We start from the raw sequence: 25900 nt of genomic DNA, 5'->3' as shown, positions 1-25900 counted from the left end.
ACACAAAAACCTGGAATATCAGAGTAATCTTATTATTTTCACAGACGGAAACAGTATTTATAGGCTATGTACCCCTATAAGAACAAGTTTTCTGACAAGATACAGTAATTACAAATCCACTTTCAGCTATCTCTTCTATTAACACTAGTTAATAGAATGAAATTGAAATGGGTAAGTCTATTTTTACATAATGCTTTACTTAACACCATTTTTACATGAAAAAGGATCCAGTAAATTGTCAAGATTAATATCAAATATAAGTAAAATTCCAGTCTACCCCAATACACAATTAAAAATACCTTAAGACTTATTTTCCTAATCATAATTACCTGATAAGAGAGTTATTACAACAGCTGACTCCATACCACACTATATCTGATGCTACAGGTGCTAGCAATATGAATGCCTGCTCTCTGCCATGCTCAGATGTTTATTTTCAAAATCAAATTCTCAAAGGAATATATTTGATTGGTATAACTTAGGTTACATGGATTCCCTCTAGACATATTATTAGCTGAAAACTGTAAGCTGTTTTGTTTTCTTTAATATTTTTGAGAAGGCAGTTTGATCTTGACCATTTGCAAATCTGACCTTTTATTTTAGCTACTTTAAAATACTCAGGATAATTCTAAACTCTCTAACTCTATAGTTATTTAAGCACTGCTATAATCTCCTCTCAGCATGTTTTCTGAGGTTCTTCTCCAAATCTATCTCCCATCTCCTCCCTACCTCCCTTCTCTCTTTCCTTCCCTCTATCTTTCTCTTCCTCTTTCATGCATGCACACATGCACACCATTTCCACTCTTGTTCCTGTATACTGTAATCTCTGAAACACACCATCATCATTGCCCATGGTTCCCATTAATAATGATCTTTCCTCTGATCAAATGATACCTTTGCATGAAGTATTCTTTAACTCTCTCCAGTGGAAGCATTCACTCTTGTCTCTAAACTACACTATATACAGCAACGCTTTATATTTTACCACACCTTTACTAGGCTTTTTATCTCCTTCTTCAAGATTCCCCTAACTCCATCCCTCAAACTGAATTAGAAGTTGCTCTTGTGTGCTCCTAAGCAATCTGACTCTAGTTTAGTACTTATCACAGTGTACTGTAATTGTCTCTTCTAGCCTGTGAACTCCATTAGGGCTATGTATGTGTTTATTCGCCATTGTATTCCACATACCTAGTACCCAAAAGGTACACAATAAATATTTATTGAATGATAAAAAGGAGTCAAGCCCAAATATGTTTCCCAGTATGCCTCATCTATAATTGTGAGCTACTCAAAATGTCTAGGAAAATGCTATGTACAATGTAGACACACTGAAAGTTTATGAGATGCTTGGATAAAAAGGAATTAAATGACAAAAGTAAGTTGGCAAGTTCATCTTCAGAATTTTTAGTGAATATAGAAAGTAGCAGTCAGACTGACTGCATTTCTGGAAAAGCCTCCTGTCAATGCTACAGTTCTGCTACCAAACGGGGATGAAATCTTGTGTATGCTTGTCTTTATTTCTAGGAGAAGCATATGACTTCGTACAGTAGAGGGATTCAGTACAGGTTTGTTGAGCTGGGGAATGTGTCTTACCTGTGACTGTACAAACCATTTGCCTGCGTTCAGACTTGACAGGAAACTCCACAGGAAGAAGCTAGAATGTGTGATGGAGGCATTTGGCTGGACGTTCCTAATATTGGTTGTTCTTCTCAGGTCATTGTCATGCATGAGAAAAGGCACCTGATCATAACTGCGGGCAGAAGGGAAAAAGAAGAGGGAGATAGGCTGAACTCAGCCACCTTGGTAGACAGGGTTCTCAGAAAGCCCATCAATGTCACAAGTCTTAACTGGGGTTCCTTACTCCCTCCCAAATGAGGGTGCCTGGGTTCGTCAATTGGTTAAGCATCCAATTCTTGATCTCGGCTCCGGTCATGATCTCACAGTTCATGAAATCAAGACCCGCATCTAGCTCTGTGCTGACAGCACAGAGCTTGCTTAGGACTTTCTCTCTGCACCTTTCTGTCTGTCTGTCTGTCTGTCTCTCTCTCTCTCTCTCTCTCTCTCTCAAAATAAATAAACCGCAAAAAATTTCTTTGAAAAAAAATCCTTCAAAAATGAAAGAAAAGAGGTTGCTGGGGAAATGGCAGAGTAGGAAGCACCAGGAATCTGTAGCTCCACCAACTACCAACAATTGTACTGGCAGACTCCGTCTAATGTAACTATTTTGGAACTCTGGAATAGACTAAAAGCTTACAACTTCCATAGGAAGGCTTGCACATAAATCAGGGTTAATTTTGGTCAATTTTAGGTCTTAGCCCAGTAGCAACTACCAACCCCCCACTCCAGCCACATGGCAAAAAACTGTAGATAGTTCTAAAGGTAGCTTTAACAGCAGCTGGTGAGAGCCAGAGTGGCAAAAACAATCCTGTAATCCAAATATAGGGGATCTGTGTTCTGGTCACTGTTTGTTGCTTTTTGACACAGAAGGGTAGACAGAAAGTCAAGCAGCCATTGTTGTACCTACTCCCACTCTTGCAAAGTCCTCCCTTTCTGGCTGAAGTGACTGCCAGGAAATTTAAAGGACTAACACTCTTTTTACCCTCCTTCATTTTTCTCCTTTTCTCAAACATTAAAGGCTAGCATGTTTTAGGTATATGGTATAATATTTCACATCCTTTTGTTCTGTGAGTCCCTTGACTGATTTTTACAGAAATACTTATTTTTACTGCTTTTGTGTTTCCTATTGACTCTAATGGTCTTTCCTTTCCACTCAAAGAGTCCCCTTTAACATTTCTTATAGGGCTGGCATAGTGATCATGAACTCCTTTAGTTTTTGTTTGTCTGAGAAACTCTTTATCTCCCCTTCTACTCTGAATGATAGCCTTGCTGCATAGAGTACTTTTGGCTGTAGACTACTCCCCTTTGAATATATCATTCCACTCCCTTCTGGATTGCAAAGTTTTTGATGAAAAATCTGCTGATAGCCTTATAAGGTTTCTCTTGTGTCTTTTCAAGTCTTTTTCTTTATCATTACTTTTTACCACTTTGATTACTATGTGTCTTGGTGTGGGCTTACTTTGGTTGATTTTGTTGGGGTATCTCTGTGCCTCCTGGATCTGGATAGCTGTTTCCTTCCCCAGATTGGGGAAGTTTTCAGCTCTTATTTCTTCAACTAAACTTTCTATCTCTCCTCTTTCTTCTCCTTCTGGGAAACCTATAATGTGAATGTTATTATGCTTGATGGAGTCACTGAGTTCCCTAAGTTTATTCTCCTTTTCATGATTCTTGTTTCTCATTCATTCAGCTTGATTACCTTCCATTACTCTGTCTTTGTCTTCTAGGTCATTAAGCCATTCCTCCGCTTCTTTCAACCTGTTATTTATTCCATCAAGTGTATTTTTATTTATCGTGTTCTTCATCTCTGAATGGTTCTTTCTGTTTTCTATCTCTGTTTTAAGGGTCTCACTGATGACCTCCACTCTCTTCTGAAGTCCAGTGAGTATCTTTACGATCATTACTTCAAATTCTCTATTAGGCATGTTACTTATATCTGTTTCACTTAGGTCTCTTCCTGTGGTTTTATCCTGTTCATTTGTGACATATTCCTCTGTCTCCTCATTTTGCCTAGCTCTCTGTGTCTGTTTCTGTGTGTTAGGAAAGTCAGTTATGTCTCTTGCTCTTGAAAGTAGTGGGCAGGACGTACACTTTTAAGTAGGTGAATTTTGTCCAGTTTTTTTTTTGTTGTTGTTGTTTTTGTAATTCTTGGAAAAACTAATCTTAACTTTAGAGAATCTGCTTACTCCATTTTATCTGGAACAGAAGTTCCAGTAGCTATACTCACTCAGGTTCCCTTTCACCTCTTTAGGTAGTTAGCCACATTTTACTTCCTAGTAATTCTTGATATTACATTTTTACTGTTCAAGTTACTGGTGTGGTATTCGTGTCCTGACTGGACTCTGATATGCAATTTTTGGTAATGATAAATTTTAGGGTATGACCATAAATGTGGATGGTGCAGAGACAACAAGCAAAGAAACTGAGGGGTTGGAAGGATCATCTGCATCAATGTTGAAGTCACAGCAATAATAGAAGAGAGAAAGACAGTATGCCAGGAGCTCACTGGCTCAGCACCTTTACCACATTATGCCAGGGCCACCAGGCACTTCAACAAATGAACCCAGGGGCTCTGGTAGAATATCTATTTTTAGCCCCCAGTCAAACATTCTGCATGAAACAGTTGTCATTGTTAGGTAACATTAAGAATGCCAGTCAGAGGTCAGGAAATCTAGTTTTAATTCTGGCTTTATCATTTACATTCTAGCCTTACAACCTTAATAACACACTTCCCTTATTTGAATCTAGGTTCAACCCACATTTCCTCATCTGTGAAACAGAATGTTAATTTCTCTTCTGTTTGCTCCACAGAAAGGCTGTAAAGGGAATTTGTATACACCACATTATCTAATATACCCATGGTACAGATGAAGCCTTTCTATTTCCAGTTGCCCAGGTACATAGGTTCTACAGCAAAGCATGTCTTTTTGTCCTCACCCCTACTCTGATCCATCTTCTTTTGCTTTCTCTTGGACACTGGTATAGTCTACTACCCTTTTCCCTGACAACTCTCCCTCATATGCTGCCAGATGAGTCTTTCTAAAACAATAATCTGTCCTCTAAAATCTACCATAGCTACCTATTACACATTTAGGGATCTCCATGATCCAGCCTTAGTGAGCCTTACAGCCATACCTCTTCCTCATATAGCCTCTCTTGTCCCCAGAACATATCACCTTTAGACTCCATACAGGTTAGCTTGCTAATCTGCAAACTTGTATTTCTCATTCAGATGCCTCTGAATACACTGTTTCCTCTACCTGGAATACCTTCTTTCCCCATATCTGATTGGTAAAATATTTTTCCCTCAAGACAACACAAACACAATTCTGAGGACACAGATCTTTTTCACACCATAGGTGGTGGGTGGCCTTTTCCTCCACTGAGGTTCCACTGCATTTGACTTATTCATCTCTGGAAGGAACTTACCACAAATGGTTTTACACTCTGGCTATTGTAAATATGCCACGTCTCCTTCACTGGATGGCAACATCTCTTAGGCATGGCTACCTCTTATTTGCCTCTTTCTAGCACTCAGAAGAAAGCCTAGAATATAGTAGGTGCCCAGGGAATGTTAAGAAGGTTGCTAAGAGAATGCATAGGGTTAAACTTTAGAATGCTTTACAATGAGGACGGTTTGAATTATGTACAGAGGCTATATAGCATGTATATGATTTATGAGACTATGTTGAGAATGCAGGGGTACAGATGTATGGTTCATAAGGAAGAAGTGGTTCGCATGTGTGCTATGTGCATATGTGCCAAATGAACACCAGGAGAAACTTCCCAAGGCTTGCCCTCTCTACATCTTGGGCCATACTGTTTGGCTTCTATGGCACTGGCCTTATCTCCTCCCCACCCCAGCCCCTGATTTCCTACCTTAATTGTACATCACTCTCCAGCCCATAGGCCCCTTGTTCAATAGCCTTCTCAAAGGACATCATGGTATTCTCAGGCCCCAACTGTGGAAGAAAAGAACATCAGCCCCTATAACTCAGAGTCTCTCTTCCCAACATTCCTTTATGGGTATAATGAAAGTGCAGTAATGAAAGTGCTTTAGGAAGCTGAGTCTGGATCCCTTGGCAATTTTTTCAAAGAACCTGCCTTATATTCTCCTCTACTCAATCTGCTCATGTGAGGCAATGTCACTGGGCACAGCAGAGAAAACCCAAAAGTTAGCTGGTTGGGGTTCAAGTCCAACGTCTATAATTAACTCCTTTTCTTGTCATTTCAAGCCAACCCCTTTACCTCTGCAGGGATTCCTATGGTTCTGAGGTCCCATTCTCTCATCCACACACCCCATGCATACCTCTACTCACTATTCTCAGACTTACCATGGGCGCACCTCTATGTCCAAAGAAGTCTGGTTTGGGTCCCAATTTATCCTCCTCCTGAATGCAGGGAGAATGAATCCCCAATGGCACAATATACAGACATAAAAGGATAAGGAAAAAAGGCAATCCAATAGCCACCTGTAGAGCTGAAAAATTAGGAGAGAAGAGGTGAGAAGAAAGCAGAAGAGGAATACAGAACTATCTCCAAGAAACTAACTATCCCAGGAGCAGTCAGTAAATAGCTAGTCTATTGGTTTCATAGACTCTGTGGACTGGCTGATTTACTCTCCATTTCTGTCACATCCTCACTAATTTTCAGTGATTTGAAGGTACAGGGATATCCAAATACAAGCATTGTTATAAAGAAAAGAAATCCTAGAACTGTACATTTACAAGGGAATGAACTGTGCAGGAGGTAGGATGAAGAGAGAATGTTAAGGGATACCTTCTCAAGAGGAAGAGCAGTTTGGCTGGTTCTGAGAGAGCCCTGAAGCTTGTAAAGATGGGCCTAAAGTGCCCATATTTAAGCTGTGCAATATTAGTGGAAGGGGCACTAGCTCAATCTGAATTCAAAGCCAGACTCCACCACTTTGTAATTGCGTCACTAAGGACATGTTACTTAACCTCTCTGGGTCATCATTTTCTTCATCCTGAAAAATGGGGCTATCTTGCTAAAACATACCTCACAGAACTGATAGTACAATGATGAGTCATAACAGGTAATCAGTAAGTATTAGGCATTTGCTCTTCTGTTTCTCTCCCTCACCCCCCACCAAGCCTGTCCACAATACCTGTTACCGCTGGCCATTCCCCCAACACTTACTATTTTAGACTTCTGAAAATTTTACCAAGTTGCACATTTTTAAGTTACCACTTATGCTCCGGTCCTTGTAAATCTAGATCTCCAGCTCTAACCTCTCAACTTTGTGAGGATATTACATCCCTTGGCTGTTTCTCTGTCATACATCATCTTGTATCTTCTCATTCTAACTAAAATTTAGGAAATGAAAAAGAAGAGTTCATTATTACCCCCTTTAAGATCTTGCCCCAGACACATTTCCTAAAATCCACTACTTACTCATAAACACTTGTACAAGCACACAATGGCAAAGGATCAAGCCAGTCTTTCTTTTGCCTGCATCCTTCCACAAGTCAGGAAGTAAACACTCCTTGTTTAAACAATAGTAAAAAGAGAGATGTCCAGAAAAGAACCTAGTTTTTTTTAGTAAAGGTGCTGAAAGATAACTTCAGCTGAAAGATAACTTCAAAACCATTTAGTATAAGGCTGTGATTCTCTTTTGTTTCCATGATATCAGGGCAAAGAAAAGAATGGAGAAGAAATCAGTGGCAGAGGCAGACATTGCTGTTTCTGCTGTAAGTCCCCAGGTGTGACAGGGACTCATAGGAGACAGCTTTGAACGACTAGGATGGAACCAGGGGTATCTGGACCTATCATAAGTTCATTAGCCAAAACTAGTAATATGTGATACAAACAAAAGGAACCGTGACTTGTACCATCACTGGTCAAATTAAAATGTACCTCTATTCTCACCCCACCCTAAATCCATTATCAGACAATATGTAATAACATAGAGAAAATTCTTATTTTTCTAGAAGAAGAATCCTTCTTCATTATGAGACTTTTGGGTTAGGGAAATGCTGAGAGGCCACATATGGTTGTGAATTCGATCATAAAGAGCACGTCCAAGTAACAAGCTAAATGAATTTCCAAGAGGTGTAGTGGTGGCTATCTACCAAGCTTGCATTTTGCTAAGTGGAGAATACAAGCTAACGTCTGAGCTGAAAGAATCAGGCAGGGTTCCGTCCACATGACATACCTTCTTCTTCCAAATGGATCAAGTAGAAGGCCACAGGCCAGGAAAGGATAACCATCACAGTTATGCCACTCAGGTGCATATAGGGAGCAAAGATCTGGGAGAAAGCCAAAAGTTAGGCTAAACACATCTAGACAGACAGTGCCAAACCTATAGGATGATGCTTACCTGCAGTGACAGCCCAGCTGTCAGCCACCTCTCTTGCCAGAGTTGGCATAAAATCCACAAAACAAACGAGCATAGCAGAATCATTAGCAGAATCAGGATCTGGGGAAACAGAAAGAATCTCCTGACTTCCAGACACTAAGACTGAATCAGAACTCTCCTTGGGAATTGTATGTGTGTCCCAACAATGTTAGGGACCTCATTCCTTCATCCTTTTAATCTGTCTTGCAAACCCCCAATATGGACTGGATCCACTCACTTACCTTCTTTGTATGCAAGTCTTTGCAGGACAGCATGGCTGGAAAAGAATTACTCAGCTATGTGGTTTGACACCTTTACTAATTTATCATCTCCAGCCTCAGCTGAGCCCTCAACATTGCTTGGCATCTCTCACTCAACTTCAGCAATGGCCATTACAAATGTTCACTACTTTTTTATATGACTCAATACAATCACAAGTAAACAATATATGTTTCCCCCAAAGGACTATAACATCAAAGCATCAAGGACAATACTTGTTTATGATTAAATCCTCACTGCCTTGCAGAGTGTTTGGCACATACTAAGCATCCAATAAGTATTCGTTGAACAAAGGGAAAAAAATCTTCCTGCAAGAACACTACATACTTTTACAGAGAAAGAAAATGTTGAGACCAAGAATACATAAACTTTAAGTTTTTCCCCTTTAAAAACAAATGTAGTTTTTCTACATCTGTGTTGCCCTCTAAAGAGTGTTTAGTTACTTCCTTTCCATTACCTATCTATATTAAAGTAATTGAATCCATAATTAAACCTTCTCATAAAATATATCCAGGCTTTGCTGGCTTAAATGGTTAATTGAACAAATATTTCCAATCTTTAACAAACCCTTCCAGAGAACAGAAAAGGAGGGAACACATTCTAACTTGTGTTGTATAGCCAACAAAACATTCACACCCAAAGTCAAGAAGGACATTACAAAAAAGAAAAAGTACAAGCATACCTCAGACATATTCCAGACCACCACAATAAAGCAAGTATTACACTAAAGCAAGTCAGATGAATTTTTTGCTTTCCCAGTGCATATAAAAATTATGCTTACACTATACTGTAGTCTATTAAGTGTACAATAGCATTATGCCTAAAAACACAATGTATACACCTTAATTCAAAATTACTTTATTGCTAAAAATGTTAACCATCATCTGAGCTTTCAGTGAGTCATAATGTTTTTGCTGATGGAAGGTCTTGCCTCAATGTTGATGGCTGCTGACTCATCAGGGTGGTGGTTGCTGAAGGCTGGGGTAGCCGTGGCAATTTCTTAAAATAAGACTGCAATGAAGTTTGCTGCATACATTGACTCTTTCTTTCATGTACGATTTATCTGTAGCATGTGATGCTGTTTGACGGCATTTTACCCACAGTAAAACTTCTTTCAAAACTGGAGTCCATCCTCTCAAACCCTGCCACAGGTTTACCAACTAAGTTTATATAATATTCTAAGTCCTTTGCGTCATTTCAACAATCTTCACAGCATCTTCCCTAGGAGTAAATTCCATCTCAAGAAACCACATTCTTTGCTCATCCGTAAGAAGTAACTCCTTGGGGCTCCTGGGTGGCTCAGTCAACTAAGCGTCTGACTCTTGATTTCGGCTCAGGTCATGATCCCAGGGTTGTGAGACTGACCCCCACACTGGGCTCCACACTGGGCATGGAACCTGCTTGGGATATTCTTTCTCCCTCTGCCCCTTCCCCACTCACATACACACTCTCTCTCTTTTAAAAAAAAAAAAGTAATTTCTCACCCATTCAAGTTTTATCATGAAATTACAGCAATTCAGTCACATCCTCAAGCTCCACTTCTAATTCTGGTTCTCTTGCTATTTCTACCATGTCTGCAGTTACTCCCTCCACTTAAGTCTTAAATCCCTCAAAGTAATCCATGAGAGTTGGAATCCACTTCTTCCAAAGTCCTGTTCATGTTGAGATTTTGACCTCTTCCCATGAATCACAAATGTTCTTCAGGACATCTTGAATACTGAATCCTTCCAGAACGTTTTCAATTTACTTTGCCCAGATCCATCAGAGGAATCACTATCTGCAGCAGCTATAGCCTTATGAAATGTATTTCTTAAATAATAATAAGACTTGATAGTCAAAATGACTCCTTGATCCATGGGCTGCAGAATGGATGTTGGATTAGCAGGCACAAACACAACATTCATTTCATTGTACATCTCTATCAGAGCTTTTGGGTGACCAAGTGTTGTCAATGAGCAGTAATATTTTGAAGGAAAAATTTTTCTGAGCAGTTGGTCTCAACAGTGGGCTTAAAATATGCAGTACACCACATTGTAAACAGATGTGCTACCATTCAGGCTTTCTTGTTCCATTTATAGAGCAAAGGCAGAGGAGATTTAGCATAATTCCCCAGTACCCTAGGATTTCTGGAATGGTAAATGAGCACTGACTTCAACTTAAAGTCACCAGCCAAGAGAGTCAGCCTGTCTTTTCAAGTTTTGAAGCCAGGCACTGACTTCTCTCCAGCTGTGCAAGTCCTAGATGGCATCTCCTAATAAAAGGCTGTTTTGTCTATATTGAAAACCTCTTGTTAAATAACCTATTAACAAAACAGAAGCAAATCAACACAAACCTTCATGAATTATCTTAGCTATGTCTTCTGGGTAACTTGCTGCAGCTTCTACATCAGCATTTGCTGCATCACTTTGCACTTTTATGTTATGGAGACAGTTTGTTTCCCTAAACCTCATGAACCAACTTCTGTTAGCTTCAGACTTTTCTTCTGCAACTTCCTCACCTCTCTTCACCTTCGCAAAATTGAAGAGAGTTAGGGTCTTCCTCCTGGATTAGGCTTTGGCTTAAGGAAATGCTATAGCTGGTTTGATTTTCTATTCAGACCATTAAAACTTTCTTCATATCAGCAATAAGACTCTTTTGCTTTCTTATAATTCTTGTGTTTACCAGAATAGCACCTTTGCATTCATAGCATGGTTGTTTGGTGCAAGAGGCCTAGCTTTTGGCTTATCTCGGCTTTTAACATGCCTTCCTTACTGAGCTTAATCATTTCTAGCTTTTGATTTAACATGAGAGATGGGACTCTTCCTTTTACTGGAACACTTAGAGGCCATTGTAGGGCTATTAATCAGCCTAATTTCAATATTAAGTCTCTGGGAATAGGGAAGCTTGAGGAAAGGGAGACCAGAGTACAGCCAGTAGGTGGAGCAGTCAGAATACACACATTTATCAATTAAGTTCACCATCGTATATAAGGGTATGGTTCATGGTGACCCAAAACATTTACAATAGTAACACAGAGATCACTGATCATAGAGCATCATAACAAATATAATAACAAATAAAAAGTTTGAAATATTTTAAGAATCACCAAAATGTGATACAGGACACAAAGCGAGTAACTGCTGTTGGAAAAATGGTGCCAGTGATGTGTTGGGCACAGGGTTGCCACAAACCTTCAATTTGTAAAAAAACAAGATCTGAAAACCGCAATAAAGTGAAGCACAGTAAAATAAGGTATGCCTGCATATGCCAATCTCCTATGTACATAGATGCAAAAGTCTTAAATAACCTATTAACAAAACAGAAGCATCCCAACACAAAGGTTTTTCAAAGGATTCAAAGGATACAGGCAATTATAAGGTACATATAAAACATATTCCCTTGGGGAAATGTGATCCTTTCAAATGCAGCTACTCGTAAAAATGTCTAAGGATGCATTCTGATTTTGTGGCTTAAAATGTGGAGTGTGTTTTTTTCATTGAAATAGTTGACACACAATGTTACATTAGTTTTGGGTGTACAACACAATGATTGAATAAGTCTCTCTATATATTATGTTATGCTCACCACAAGGAGAGACACCATCTACCAACCACACAACACTATTACAGCACCACTGATTATATTCTCTATTCTGTACCACCTTTCATCTCTATGACTTATTCATTCCATAACTGGAAGTTAGACCTCCCACTCCGTCCATCATTCCCCCTTTTTGCTTATCCCCTACTCCCTCCCCTCTGGCAACCACCAGTTTGTTCTCTGTGTTTATGGACCTGTTTCTGCTTTTTGTTTGTTCATTTGTTTTGTTTTTTAGAATCCACATACAAGTGAAATCATATGGTATTTATCTTCTCTACTTCATTTAGCATAATACCTTCTGGGTCCATCCATGTTGTTGAAATGGCAAGATCTCATTTTTTATGACTGCATAATATTCCATTATGTATGTATACTGCATCTTCTTATCCATTCATCTATCATCGATGGACACTCTGGCTGCTTCCATATCTTAGCTACTATAAATAATGCTGCGGTAAACACAGGGGTGCATATATCTTCTGAAATTAGTGTTTTCATTTCCTCTGAGTGTAAGGTATGTTTTGAGCAAAGTTATATGAACACATTGCTTCAAAGAAGGAGCCTTTTTGGTTATGGGGCATCCTTATCTTATATCCCACTAATTATACAACTCCAGCCAGCCATGTCTCCCACATGTATATATAGCTATACATAGATACATACATAGATATGTATATATATCTATAAATTCCAGGATTATTTACAATAAGCAACCCTGATTTATATCTAGCAGTTATATTCCACCAGAAATTTTCATTGACAAGGACTCTGTATTGCCTTTTGGCTAACAAATATCCTTAGTGTGTTTATCAGGAGGTTGGGTTATTATTAAGTTTTGATCGAGGTCATTCATTCCTCCCTGAGAATCCCTGGGTAGAAGAGGAATAGGTTACAGGCTTAATGTTAACCCTTTCCTTCTGGGTTTACTCTGAGTATACTAAAACTGAAACTCCAAGCCCTACAGAATCTCCCTTGCTAATAGAAGTAGTCTCTCCTCCCCAGTCCGGTTTGAAGACACAACCAAGGTAGTTACCTGCCAAGAGGATGCCAACTCTTCTCATACCCCACTTCCATCACTTCTCATCTCCTACAGACTGATAACTGGAATTAGATCCCAGAGTCCAAAGGCTCTGTTAATTTATATTGACCAAAACCCCTATAGAATATTTATGGCACTGAATCCTAAGGGTGCTAGACATTTTAGATGAGGCTAAACTGATTGATAGGAGTGCACTTACCAGAGATTCTGAATTGAATACACTAGAATCCAGGTATTACACATCTCAAAGTGGTTCTAACTCTTTGGTTACCTAAAACCGTGGCTCATTAGTGGCCTATGCTTAATGAAATTGGGGTGCCAGCAGTTTCTTGCTGTAACATAGGAAGAAAAATCTAAAGATTTATTGAGAAAAGTTTGCTGGAATGCTATCACCTATGATCAGGTAACCTATTTCCCATATTTTATGGGAGGTCTCAGAGGACAGTGAAAAATACACTAATGAGGGAAGTGTCAGTATCCTTGAAAAGTACTATAGTGGCTAAATCTCTATGCCTGAATAAAGGTGAAAGATACTGCCATTGAAACTGGCTTCCTGATTTCCAAGGCAATAATGAGATCCTGCTGTGACAGAGGTCAAGTAGCAGCACTAACTGCCAGAAGCAAGGTAAGCCTGATTTCTAAAATAGGCACAAGCCTGGAATGGTAATCAGAATGGTTCACTCACAAGGATTCTTTTTTTAAAAATTTGAGAATAGCTGATACACAATATTAGTTTCAGGTGTACAACTTAGTGATTCAACAATTCTATTTTATGCTGGGCATACCACAAGTGTAACTACCGTCTGTCACCATGCAACACTATTAGAATACCACTATATTCCCCATGCTGTACCTTTTATTCCTGTGACTCATTCATTCCATAACTGGAAGCCTGTGTCTCCTGCTACCCTTCACCCATTTTGCCAAACTTCCCACTCCCTCCCCTAAAACCGTCAGTTTGTTCTTTGCATTTATTGGACTGACTTTGTGTCTATTCATTAGTTTTCTTCTTTAGATTTCACATGATTCTTGGTAGTGACTAACTGATCATGGCATCCCAAATCCAAAACCGTTGGTGATCTCAATAAGGCCTATTTTTTCACTTCTCACTCTACATACTTTCCCCATAAGATCCTATGACTTCAATTTCGATCTTTTCTAGTAACTCTTAAATTTACATTTCCAGTTCATACTTCTCGTTTGAGTAAGAGGAAATTTAAGGGGATGACTCAGAGTTTGGTATGTTCCTAGGTTTAAGGGAAAACAATGAATGGTATCAAACCATGCCTGAAAAGACTATAAAAAAGCAAGAGGCTGTGGCTGGAGCTGCTCAAGCCCATGGCAGAACAAAATGAGGGAGGCCAGTTGGAAATGAGCCACATGTCCACAGATGTTGGGGCAAAGATGCTACTTTTCTGTAGCCAGATACGATCCTCTGAGAGACATTCAGAAGTCAATTTTTTTTTTTAATTTTTTTTTCAACGTTTTATTTATTTTTGGGACAGAGAGAGACAGAGCATGAACAGGGGAGGGGCAGAGAGAGAGAGGGAGACACAGAATCAGAAACAGGCTCCAGGCTCTGAGCCATCAGCCCAGAGCCGGACGCGGGGCTCGAACTCCCGGACCGCGAGATCGTGACCTGGCTGAAGTCGGACGCTTAACCGACTGCGCCACCCAGGCGCCCCCAGAAGTCAATTTTAAAGGGCTCCAAACTAAGGGAGGGTCAAAAAGACCTCAAGAGAGAAATTTCTGGGGATATTTCTGCACCAAGAAAGGTGCAGTCAAGTTCTCTGAAAATACACACAGGAAAAGCCCGTGGCATAAATAGCCGACAACTGTGCATTTACCTGGTCCTGACAGCATCAACTCCAGATGACCCTCTTGCCCATCCTTGTGCAACCACGTTCTTTTATCCTATCTCCTGTTTCCCTGGGCCCTATTCTGGTGAAAGAGAGGTAAAAGGACCATCACACTCACTATCACTGCAGGCTTCCATGCCTGGTCAGGCCCAAAGAAGGAGAGGAAAAGTCTTATAATGTTGAAGTTTGGGTTATTACAATGAACAGAAATTTTTAATGACTGAAATAAGAATGTTTTTGTAACTTTCTAAAGGACTGAGAAAGTACTGGCCTAAGACATTTTTGGGATGGGAAGAGCAGAGTCACAGAGTGAGTTTAACAAGAAGTGGTGAGAAAACATAAAGTTTGAGTTCAGTTTCTTCAGTAAATCAGTTACATGTTAGAAATTGAATTATTTCAATTAAAACAGTGTAAATAGATCAGTTCTTTCTAACAGGAACGATGAAAGAAAAGGTGACTCTAATTCATGCTGAGTGCCTAAGAGGCACATTCAATCCTGGCCCAAAGTCTCCTACGAAGGTTCAGTGTCCTACCTTATGACACCAGTGCAGGTATAGTTCATACCCTTCCCAAACCAACAAAAATGCAAGTACCTGGAAAAGCAAAGAAGAAAAAGGAGGTTATTTTGAAATCAAGTTGCTGTCCAAAGCACTGTTCTGTAGTTCAAAATTCCTTTCAGAGTCTAGGATTACATTCACTTCTTGCTATACCTCCACTTGTCAGCCTCTGGTACTTTGTCATGCTGCCCCTCTGCCTGAAAAGCTCTCCCTCCCCATGCCACTGATGCTTCAAAGGCAATTCAAATGTCACCTTCTATTTGCAATTTTCACCAGCAACCCCCAAAATTATTATTGCCTCTGGTATTTCATAACAATCACCACACTGATATCCTTCCTGAGTTCCTACCAATTTATTTTCCCTATGATGAACTGTATTCCTGGTATGACTTAGACCCACTTGTGACAAAAGAGAGGACAAGGGCCAGCCCTTCCATTGGTTATTTGAAAGCTCTTTCTTGGGGTGCCTGGGTGGTTCAATCAATTAAGCATCCGACTCTTGGTTTCAGCTCAGGTCATGATCTCATGGTTCATGTGATTGAGCCCTCATACAGTACACAGCCTGCCTGGGATTCTCTCTCTCTCCCTCTGTCTCTGCCCCTCCCCCACGCATGCACTCACTTGCTCTTCTCTCTCTCAAAATAAAAAAAAAAACTTAAAAAATGTAAAAATAGAAAAACTTTTTCTTGAGAAATCAGTGCCATTGTTACAACTGTTAACCACTGTTGTTAACCCTTGGTATTTATTCAGTAAGTCTCGATTAGAGTTGATTGTAAATCTAGCCAGTCACCAAGTCAGTATGGAGATGCAAACAAAATCAGAACCCTCAGATACTTAGGATATTAACATGAGTTGGACTTTATAAAGCTCTTAACCTTTTATCAAAATAATTTTATGTATCTTATTTCATTTGTTCTTTATCCAGCCCCATAAAATGTCATTTTATTAAATATTATCATTCTCATTTGAAAGAAGAGAAATTGAGGCTCAAAGGGTATACAACTTGACCAAGGTTACAAAGTAACCTAACGACAGAAATAGAACTCAGGTTTTCCTCTTTGTTCATTGTTGTTGCTACTGCTTATATCCAAAAGGAGGGCAGAATAGAAATTTTGTTGTAATATATTGCTTTATTAGACACTAGAACTCATTCCCACCTTAGAAGCTAATGAATGATACCATTCATTTCATGTTCACTGTGTATAAAAGCAATACAATTCAGTGGCCAGAGTTTGGCTCAGAGCACATCTTTCACCTGCATTTTCCCCATTAAAAAGAAAAGTTTCTATCAAACCTCTCTGCCTACAGCCACCCTCCACACCACAACTTCCAGGATGGTTTTCCTAAAATAGAAATCTGACTTATGCCAAATGGCTTAGTCTTACTTTCCAGACCTTCCAAAATCTGTCACAAGCCTATCTATCCTTTTAGCCTGGTTCCCAATTATTCTTCATTATGTTCTACATTCTAACAGAACTGACCTTTCCCTCTGATCTAGTCACACTCCATATTTTTGTCTTGCCAACTTTGTCTTGATGTTCCCACAGCCTGGAATGTTCTTCCCTGATCCCCATATACACATGTCCAAATCCCATCCCATCCATCAGTGACACATCCACATCCCATCAGTGACACCTCTTACAAGAAGTCTTACTTAATCTTCTTGGCTGCAAGTTGCCTCTTCCTTTTCAGAACCCATGCAGAACTTTTTTTAGGCCTAATGACAAATATAATGCTCTGCCTCTGTTAGCTACTTTTGTCTGTGACTTAGTTGCCCTACTAGAGTCTAAACTCATTAAGACATTACTATAACTTTACATCTCATACCAATCTCTTTGAAGTGCCCTACATGAAAATGGAAACTGCATATATTTTTTTGATCACTGTATACTCAGTACTTATCATTCATATAATGATTAACAAATTTGCTGAAAAATGCAAATGGCAATGCATTTGGGGGGTTGGGCTTTTCTATATCAGAAAGGAAATCAGGGCGCCTGGGTGGCTCGTTGGTTGGGATACCGACTTTGGCTCAGGTCATGATCTCACAGTCCGAAGTCTGTGGATTTGGGCCCCACATCAGGCTCTGTGCTGATGGCTCAGAGTCTCGACCCTGCTTCAGATTCTGTCTCCCTTTCTCTGCCCCTCCCCCACTCGCTCGTGCTTTCTCTCTCTCTCTCAAAATAATAAACATTAAAAAAATTAAGGAAAGGGAATTTTGGAATCAGAGAAAGATATGTATGTCCTATGTGTACGTGCACACTGGAAAACTCCCATTACCTGAAAGCTATCCTCCCATAAGCTTTCCACTTCTACAGACTTTTCTCTTACTTGGCCTGAATTTCTCATACCACACTACACCACTATGTCAGCAACAGAGACAGTCAATATTGCCAAAACAGTTGCTAAAATGTACTCAGCCCCTGGACTAGAGGAATAGCATTTGGTATTTTTGTGTGTTTCAATTTTTTTTAAATTCCAGTTGGTTAACATACAGTGAAATATTGGTTTCAGGAGAATTTAGTGATTCATCACTTATATATAACACCCAGTGCTTATCATAACAAGCGCCCTCCTTAATGCCCATTACCTATCTAGCCCATCTCCCACCCCCATCCCTCCATCAACCCTCAGTTTATTCTCTATCTGTAAGAGTCTGTTAAGGTTTGTTTCCCTCTTTTTCTCCACACCCCATATGTTCATTGGTTTTATTTCTTAAATTCCACATATGCATGAAATCATATGGTATTTGTCTTTCCCTGACTTATTTTGCTTAGCATAATATATTCAAGCTACATCCACAACATTGCAAATTGCAAGATTTCATTCTTTTTGATGGTTGAGTAATATTCCATTGTAAATACACACACACACACACACACACACACACACACACACACACACACACCACATCTTCTTTATCCCCTCATCAGTCAACGGACATTTGGGTTCTCTCCACAGTTTGGCTAATATTGATAACGCAGCTATAAACATCGAGGTGCATGTACCTATTCAAATCTGATCTTTTTTCCTTTGGGAAAATACCTAATAGTGCAATTGCTGGATCTTAGGGATCTTAGGGTAGTTCTATTTTTCACTTTTTGAGGAACCTCCATATTGTTCTCCAGGGTGGCTATACCACTTTGCAATCCTACCAACAGTGCAAGAGCGTTCTCCTTTCTCTACATTCTTGCCAATACCTATTGTTTCTTGTGTTGTTAATTTTAGCAACTCTGACAGGTATGAGGTAGTATCTCACCATGGTTTTTGCTTTGTATTTCCCTGATGATGAGTGATGTTGAGCATCTTTTCATGTGTCTGTCAGACACCTGGATATCTTGTTTGGACAAGTGTCTATTCATGTCTCCTGCATATTTCTTAACTGAACTATTTGCATTTTGGGTGTTGTCTTTGATAATTTCTTTATATGATTTGGATACTAACCCTTTATCAGATATGGCATTTGCAAATATCTTCTTCCATTCCATAGGCTGCCTTTTAGTTTTGTTGATGGTTTCCTTCGCTGTGCAGAAGCTTTTTATCTTGATGAGGTCCCAAAAGTTCATTTTTGCTTTTGTTTCCTTTGCCCTAACATGTCTAGTAAGAAGCTGCTCTGACTGAGGTCGAGAGGTTGTTGCCTGTGTCCTTCTCTAGGATTCTGATGGTTTCCTGTCTCACATTTAGGTCTTTCATCCATTTTGACTTTATTTTTGTGTATGGTATAAGAAAGAGGTCCAGTTTCATTCTTCTGCATGTTGCTGTCCAGTTTCCCCAACACCATTTGCTGAAGAAACTGTCTTTTTTCCATTGGATATTCTTTCCTGCTTTGTTGAAGATGAGTTGACCATAGAGTTGTGGGTTCATTTCCGAATTTCCTATTTTGTTCCATTGATATGTGTCTGTTTTTGTGCCAAGTACCATACTGTCTTGATGACTACAGCTTTATAATATAGTTTGAAATCCAGAATCATGGAGCCACCAGTTGGGTTTTTTGTTTTCAGGATTGCTTTGCTATTCAGGGTCTTTTGTGGTTCCATACAAATTTTAGGATTGTCCCACCTCTGTGAAAAATGGTGGTGGTATTTTGATAAGGATTGCATTGAATGTGTAGATTGCTTTGGGTAGTATAGAAATTTTAACAATGTTTGTTCTTCCAATCCATGAGCATGGAATGCTTTTCCATTTCTCTGTGTCCTCTTCAATTCCTTTTATAAGTATTCTATAGATTTCAGTGTGTGACTCAAAGCCATTATTTCCTTGTTGGTTTTCTGCTTAGATGATCTGTCCATTGCTGGAAGTGGGATGTCAAAGTCCCCTACTATTATTATATTATCACTGAGCTTCTTTATGTTTGTTAGTAATTCATGCATATTTTTAAGTGCTTTCAAGTTGGGGGCATAAATATTTACAATTGTTAGATCTTGATGGACAGACCCCTTAATTATGACATAATGCCTTTCATCTCCTGTTACCATCTTTGTTTTCAAATCTAGTTTGTCTGATATAAGTATGGCTATTCTGGCTTTCTTTTGATGTCCATTAGCATGATAGATGGTTCTCCATCCCCTCACTTTCAATCTGCAGGTGTCTTTAGGTCTAAAATGAGTACCCTGTAGGCAGCATATAGATTGATCTTGTTTTCTTTATCCATTCTAATACCCTATGTCTTTTGATTAGAGCATTTAGTTTATTTACATTAAGGGTGATTATTGAATAATATGAATTTAGTGCCATTGTGTTACCTTTAAAGTTGGTGTTTCTAGTGTTTTCTCTATCTCTTTATAGTCTTTGCTGCTTTTGGTCTTTTATTCCCCCCACTCAAAGAATCTCTCTGAATATTTCTTGCAGAGCTGGTTGAGTGGTCCTGACCTCCTTTAGTTTTTGTTTATCTAGGAAACTCTTTATCTTTCCTTCTATTCTGAATGACAGCCTTGCGGTATAAAGTATTGTTGGCTGCATATTCTTCCCATTCAGCACATTGAATATATGCTGCCATTCTCTTCTGGCTGCCATGTTTCTGTAGACAGATCTCTTGTGAACTCAATCTGTCTTCCCTTATAGGTTAAGGGTTTTTCCTCCCTCCCTTTCTGTTTTCAGGATTCTTTGTCTATGTATTTTGTGAATTTGACTATGATATGTCTTGGTGATGATCAGGTTTTGTTGAATTTAATGGGAATTCTCCATGCCTCTTGGTTTTTGATGTCTGTGTCCTTCCCCGGATTAGGGAAATATTCAGCTATAATTTGTTCAGATAAACCTTCTGCCCATTTTTCTCTCTCTTCATCTTCTGGTACTCCTATTTTACGAATGTTAGTCCCTTTTTATAAGTTGCTAAGTTCCCTAAGTCTATCTTTGTGATTCATTACTTTTGTTTCCCTCTTCTTTTCAGCTTCATTATTTTCCATAATTTATCATCTGTATCACTAATTTGTTCCTCCTCTGCATCCATCTTCACTGTCATGGCATCCATTCAAGTCTGCATCTCAGTTATAGCATTTTTAATTTCAGCCTGACTAGATTTTAGCTCTTTATCTCTGCAATAAGAGATTCTGTATAGTCTCCTATGTTTTTTTCCAGCCCAGCTAGAATCATTATAATTGTTCTAAATTCTAGTCCTGACATCTTACTTACATCTGTATTGATTAAATCTCTGGTTGTCATTTTTTCCTGTTCTTTCTTTTGGGGTGAATTCCTCTGTCTTGTCATTTTGCGGAAAACAAGAAAAAATAATAAAATAAAAATTTTTAAATAATAATGAAGCTAGATCCTAAGTGTGTTTTGGTTTGTTTGCTAAGAGAAGCTTGATGAGCCACCTGGGTGTCTCAGCAGTTGAGTGTCTGACTCTTGATTTCAGCTTGGGTCATGACACCAGGGTTGTGGGATTGAGCCCATGTCACCGAGCATGGGGCCTGCTTGAGATATTCTCTCTCTCTCTCTCTCTCTCTCTCTCTCTCTATCTCTCTCCCACTTTTCCCCATTCACATGTACTCTCTCAGAAAAACCAAAGTTTAAATAATTTTTAAAATATTTAAAGAGAAGTTTGATAGAAAAAAAGAGATTAAAATTAAAAATTAAAAAAATAATAAAATAAAATAAAAATTGCTCTTTCCTTACCCAAGGGAAAAAAACACAAAAGCAAAACAAACAAAAAACCCAAAGGAAGCTAGATCCTGATTCCCCTATAGCTGAAGTTTTGCAGCACTCTATGATCATTAGACTTAGTGCATGGAAGGGGTTTGTGCTGTTCTTCTGGGGGAAGGGCCCTCTGCTCTGGTTCTCAGGTGGATTTGCCCTAATAGAGATGTGCTTGGAGGGCCCAGGGGGGTGGGGCTTAGTTTAATGGCTCCATTCTCCACTTGGTGGTGTTTAGCCCACTGAGGTCAATCAGTGCTGGCTAGGGGTGAAAATAGCTTCACCCTGCTCTCTAGTCTCTGGAGTGGGAAGTTCCCACCCTCACAGAGGCACAATAAATCATCTGTAATCCCACCTTCCATCAGAACCCTGCCTTTCACCGTCTGTGTCCATGCTATCCACCTACTAGGTGGTGCTGCCCTCCTGGGTTCTATCTCAGGCTGTGTTTCAAAACCCCACACTTCAGAGACCCCCATGGCTCAGACCCACTCTTATCCTCTGGGGGATGGTCTTGCTATGCCATGGCCAGTGCTGGCTTGTCCCAGGAAATAGTCACGTGACCACACAGTTGTAGTGGCTCAGAGCTTATGGTAAATAACAACACAGCCAGTTCCAGGGTTTGCTGTCCTCAGCCAATGTCTTTGTTCCTATACTAGTGATAGGGCAGCTCTATGGCACTTGTCCAGTCTTTTGCCCACGGATAGGCTGAGTTGCCTCTACCAAATGCACTCCAAGCATGGGAACTGCTTCTTCCCATGTGATCCAGGGGATCCTTAGATCTCGTTTGCCCAAACCCGAGGCTCTACCCTGCTTCCTCACCAGAGCACCACCAGGCACTGAGCTCTGAAACTTCAGACTCTGCGCTCCACTATTTATAAAAAAAACTGGTGGTATTGAAACCTTCTCCTTTCCCCCCATCAATGGTTTTGGGGAACAGTTTTCTTGTACAGTTCTCTGTGAGTATTTTCACTTTTTTTCTTCACTGTTAGATCACCTCTCTCTGATCGGGATCTCTCCCTACCACAGCACCCTCAGCTCTTTTCTCCCACACATCAACCCTCTGCAGTTCTTATCTTCCATGGGTGATTTTTTTCTGTTTTTAGACTTGCAGCTTAGCTCTCTAAGACTTCTGATTGGTTTTTTAGGTGTTCAGAATGATTTGATATTTATCTAGCTGATTGGGGGAGGAGGCAAGCTTAGAGTCACCCTACTCCACTGCCATCTTAACCATCCTCTTGAGGACTAGCATTTGCACAATAGGATAGGTTTGACAAACTACCTAATTTGTAAGGCCAAGGAAGACTGGTTCTCAGGAGATTAAATATGAAATGAGATAGCTCAACATGTAAAGGTACAGCTAATGTGAATCTGTTGAGTGTTGAAAAAAACAACATTGAATGAACCATAAAATAGGCCATGAAATAAGACTAGAAAAAGGATGTTCTACTACCCTTTCAAAGGGAAGATTTTAAGACAGATCCTCTAGTAGAACAAGCCTTTTTTTCCTCCATCCATCCCTTGTGCCTAAGATTCAAATAGCTAATATAAACTCCAACTCTGCTAATACAAGAGTAATCTTGGGTTCTGAAGACTCCCAGCACCAACTGGATACCATCCTACACAGGAGCACCTCATGAGGCTACTTGGGAAGAGAGTAGGGGAAACATGAAACATTACTCACCACCAGCAATGAAACACTACTCACCACCAGCAATGAAGAGTAGGCAGTCAGGATCCCAAATAAACTCAGCAAAACAATGGACCAAAAGAACCAGTATCCTGTACCTAGAAAAATGACCCTGCAAAAATGTGTTTCAATTCTTAAAATATAGCAGCAATAAGTAGTGTCTGTGTCAAGGGTAGGGAATAAGACTGGACTAGATGAGGCTTAGGAAAATGGAAGGAGGTAAGAGAAGAAATCTGAGAACAGATCTGTGAAGAGCTCTGGAGATATTTAGTTGAAAGTTTTAACTTTATCCTATAGGCAACTGGGTACTTTAGTGGGGTTCTGTATACGTGGTATGATATTTTTTTAATTATTTAGAATATATACTCAAAACTTATGTCCTCTTTTAAAAAAAGCAATATAATAATACAGAAATTCTGCAATGTCAAAAGAGAAAAAGCCATCCATAAGTTCACCACCTTAATAAAATTAATGTTTTCTGGGGCGCCTGGGTGGCTCAATCAGTTGAGCAACCGACTTAAGCTTAGGTCATGATCTCACGGTTTGTGAGTTCGAGCCCTGCGTTGGGCTCTGTGCTGACAGCTCAGAGACTGGAGCCTGCTTCTGATTCTGTGTCTCCCTCTCTCTCTGCCCCTCCCCCACTCATGCTCTGCCTATCTCTGTCTCAGAAATAAACATTAAAAATAAATAAATAAATAGGGGCGCCTGGGTGGCGCAGTCGGTTGAGCGTCCGACTTCAGCCAGGTCACGATCTCGTGGTCCGTGAGTTCGAGCCCCGCGTCGGGCTCTGGGCTGATGGCTCAGAGCCTGGAGCCTGTTTCCGATTCTGTGTCTCCCTCTCTCTCTGCCCCTCCCCCGTTCATGCTCTGTCTCTCTCTGTCCCAAAAATAAATAAACGTTGAAAAAAAATACATTTCAAAAAAAAAAAGAAAATATAATGGCACAATCAGAAAAGAATCACAAAATAAATATATTTAAGATGTTTAGAGAAATAAAGGAAGGACTAACATCCATGTAACAAGAATGTAATGCTTTGGGGTTTTCAAAAAAGATTTTAAGTAATCTCTACACCCAAAATGGGGCTTGAACTTACAACCCCAAGATCAAGAGTCACATGTTCTACTGACTGAGCCAGCCAGGTACCCCAAGAATATGATGTGTCAATATGAGCACAGGGATAATAAAAACAAAAAACAAAGTTCTTGGGGAAAAAAATGAAAGATGGACTTAGTATCAGTCTAGATACAGCCAAAGGATTAATCAAACAGCTTAACCAAGAAGCAACACCAACTTTGCTTTCAAGTGAGAATGGAAAGTTAAGGTTTGCCATTTAATGGTGCCTCTACCTTTTATAATCATTTCCCTGGCTACATTAGATTTTTTCTTTTTTTTTTACTGCCTTTCAATCTTATTTTGTATATTCAATCACACATAAATATTATTAGTTCAATTCATCTGCTGTGAACTTCAGGCAAAGGAAGAGCTGTGGTTTTATTTCTCTCTCTCCCTCTTCTACCTCTTCCTGTCCCATTAATCTGTACTCATTCTTAGTGGTGGTGTGTGCATGTGGTGGGGGGAGATAACAAAAGGGAGTGAGAAGAATGAAAAGGAGTTAGCTTAAGTGACTGCCTACACATCAGTGGAACTTAAAAAAGGAAGTCTTTCTTGGTCATCACTCCTTTAATCTGCAAATATACAGTTGCTGGGAATATACAGTAGGCTCACTCCATATGGATTGTCTAATGCAGGCTTCTTCTGACTTAGTGTTTTCAAGCAGTTTTCTCCTTGCTCTGGGCCATCTGCTTTATATCCCCTTAGCAGCATAATCACATCCCCCTTTTAGATGGAGGCCTTATCATTCAATACAGAAAGACTTTTTAGGGAAGACTAGTCAAGCAGCCTCCTCACCTAAATCCACATTTGCTGCACCAATGCTTAAAGAGACCTTCCAGGACCCCTTCTCTGCTTTCCCATAGCTGCAAGATGCAGCTTTCTTGTACCGTCCCCAAATACATTTCCTACATACCACAATGCTTTATATTAATCCCACCAATTTATTGTCAGCTGACAGTAATTCTGAGGGGGACAAAAAGACACATTGTGGTGAGGCATTAGAAACTTTCACATAACATAAAGAATGGGGAGACATGTCTAACCCCACAACACACATGGGGGGAAAAGGGAAGTGATGGTTACCCCATCAAAAATTCTGCTCTAAAAGGGAATAACAACTAAAAAAGCTGGATGATATGTTCTTTAAAATCTAAATGAAGGCATCAGGGAGCCAATAAGCAGTGACGAACTATGGAACCAAGATCCAAGTAAGAGAGGAAAATCCACAATACATAACTTGTCATTTGGGTGATTTTTCTCTAGAAGAAGTGGCTGAGATAGAGACATCTTGCAGGGCTAGGAGGACAAAAATATGGGGAGGGTAATCTGCTAGACACTACACACTTTGATTTGGGACCTTCTGGGGCTAAATCTTAGGAGTAAGCACAAACCAAAAATAGACTGCTTCTGGAGGACTGAATCATAGCTTTGAACAATTTAAGTATGTAATATTGAATTAAGGTGAACAGGATTTGCTAATACACCTAGGTATTTGTCAGAGTAACTGAGAGGACATAATGTAATCCAAAGTCTCAAATTACCTATACAACTTATTATATACAATACTGTGCTCAAGCAAAACAATCAGGCATGCTAGGATAGGAGACCACATTAGTGAATGCCTAAAGAGATGACAACATAAAAAGATCTCTGGCATATCTAGGTAAGAAAGGTATTAGACACAGT

At 39.6% G+C, this 25900-nt stretch overlaps 1 protein-coding gene across 3 annotated transcripts in view; it reads right to left on the bottom strand.

The window, feature by feature from the left end:
• Nucleotides 1-25900, bottom strand: part of GDPD4 (glycerophosphodiester phosphodiesterase domain containing 4) — a 157529-nt gene that overhangs the window by 87612 nt on the left and 44017 nt on the right. For 2 of the 3 annotated variants that reach the window (XM_043580148.1, XM_043580150.1), the window contains exons 4-11: nucleotides 23120-23213; nucleotides 15259-15318; nucleotides 7952-8050; nucleotides 7787-7880; nucleotides 6864-6938; nucleotides 5949-6094; nucleotides 5494-5576; nucleotides 1594-1750 (exon numbers count right to left, since the gene is read on the bottom strand). In XM_043580148.1, coding sequence (XP_043436083.1) covers nucleotides 1594-1750; nucleotides 5494-5576; nucleotides 5949-6094; nucleotides 6864-6938; nucleotides 7787-7880; nucleotides 7952-8050; nucleotides 15259-15318; nucleotides 23120-23213 — 808 coding nt within the window. The remainder of the gene's footprint in view (nucleotides 1-1593; nucleotides 1751-5493; nucleotides 5577-5948; nucleotides 6095-6863; nucleotides 6939-7786; nucleotides 7881-7951; nucleotides 8051-15258; nucleotides 15319-23119; nucleotides 23214-25900) is intronic. The other variant, XM_043580149.1, reaches the window with a different exon arrangement.

Source organism: Prionailurus bengalensis, chromosome D1 (genome assembly GCF_016509475.1).
Source record: "Prionailurus bengalensis isolate Pbe53 chromosome D1, Fcat_Pben_1.1_paternal_pri, whole genome shotgun sequence".
NCBI classification, from domain to species: Eukaryota; Metazoa; Chordata; class Mammalia; order Carnivora; family Felidae; genus Prionailurus; species Prionailurus bengalensis.
The sequence above is the reverse complement of the archived record's forward strand: the minus strand, read 5'-3'. Positions and strand labels throughout refer to the sequence as shown.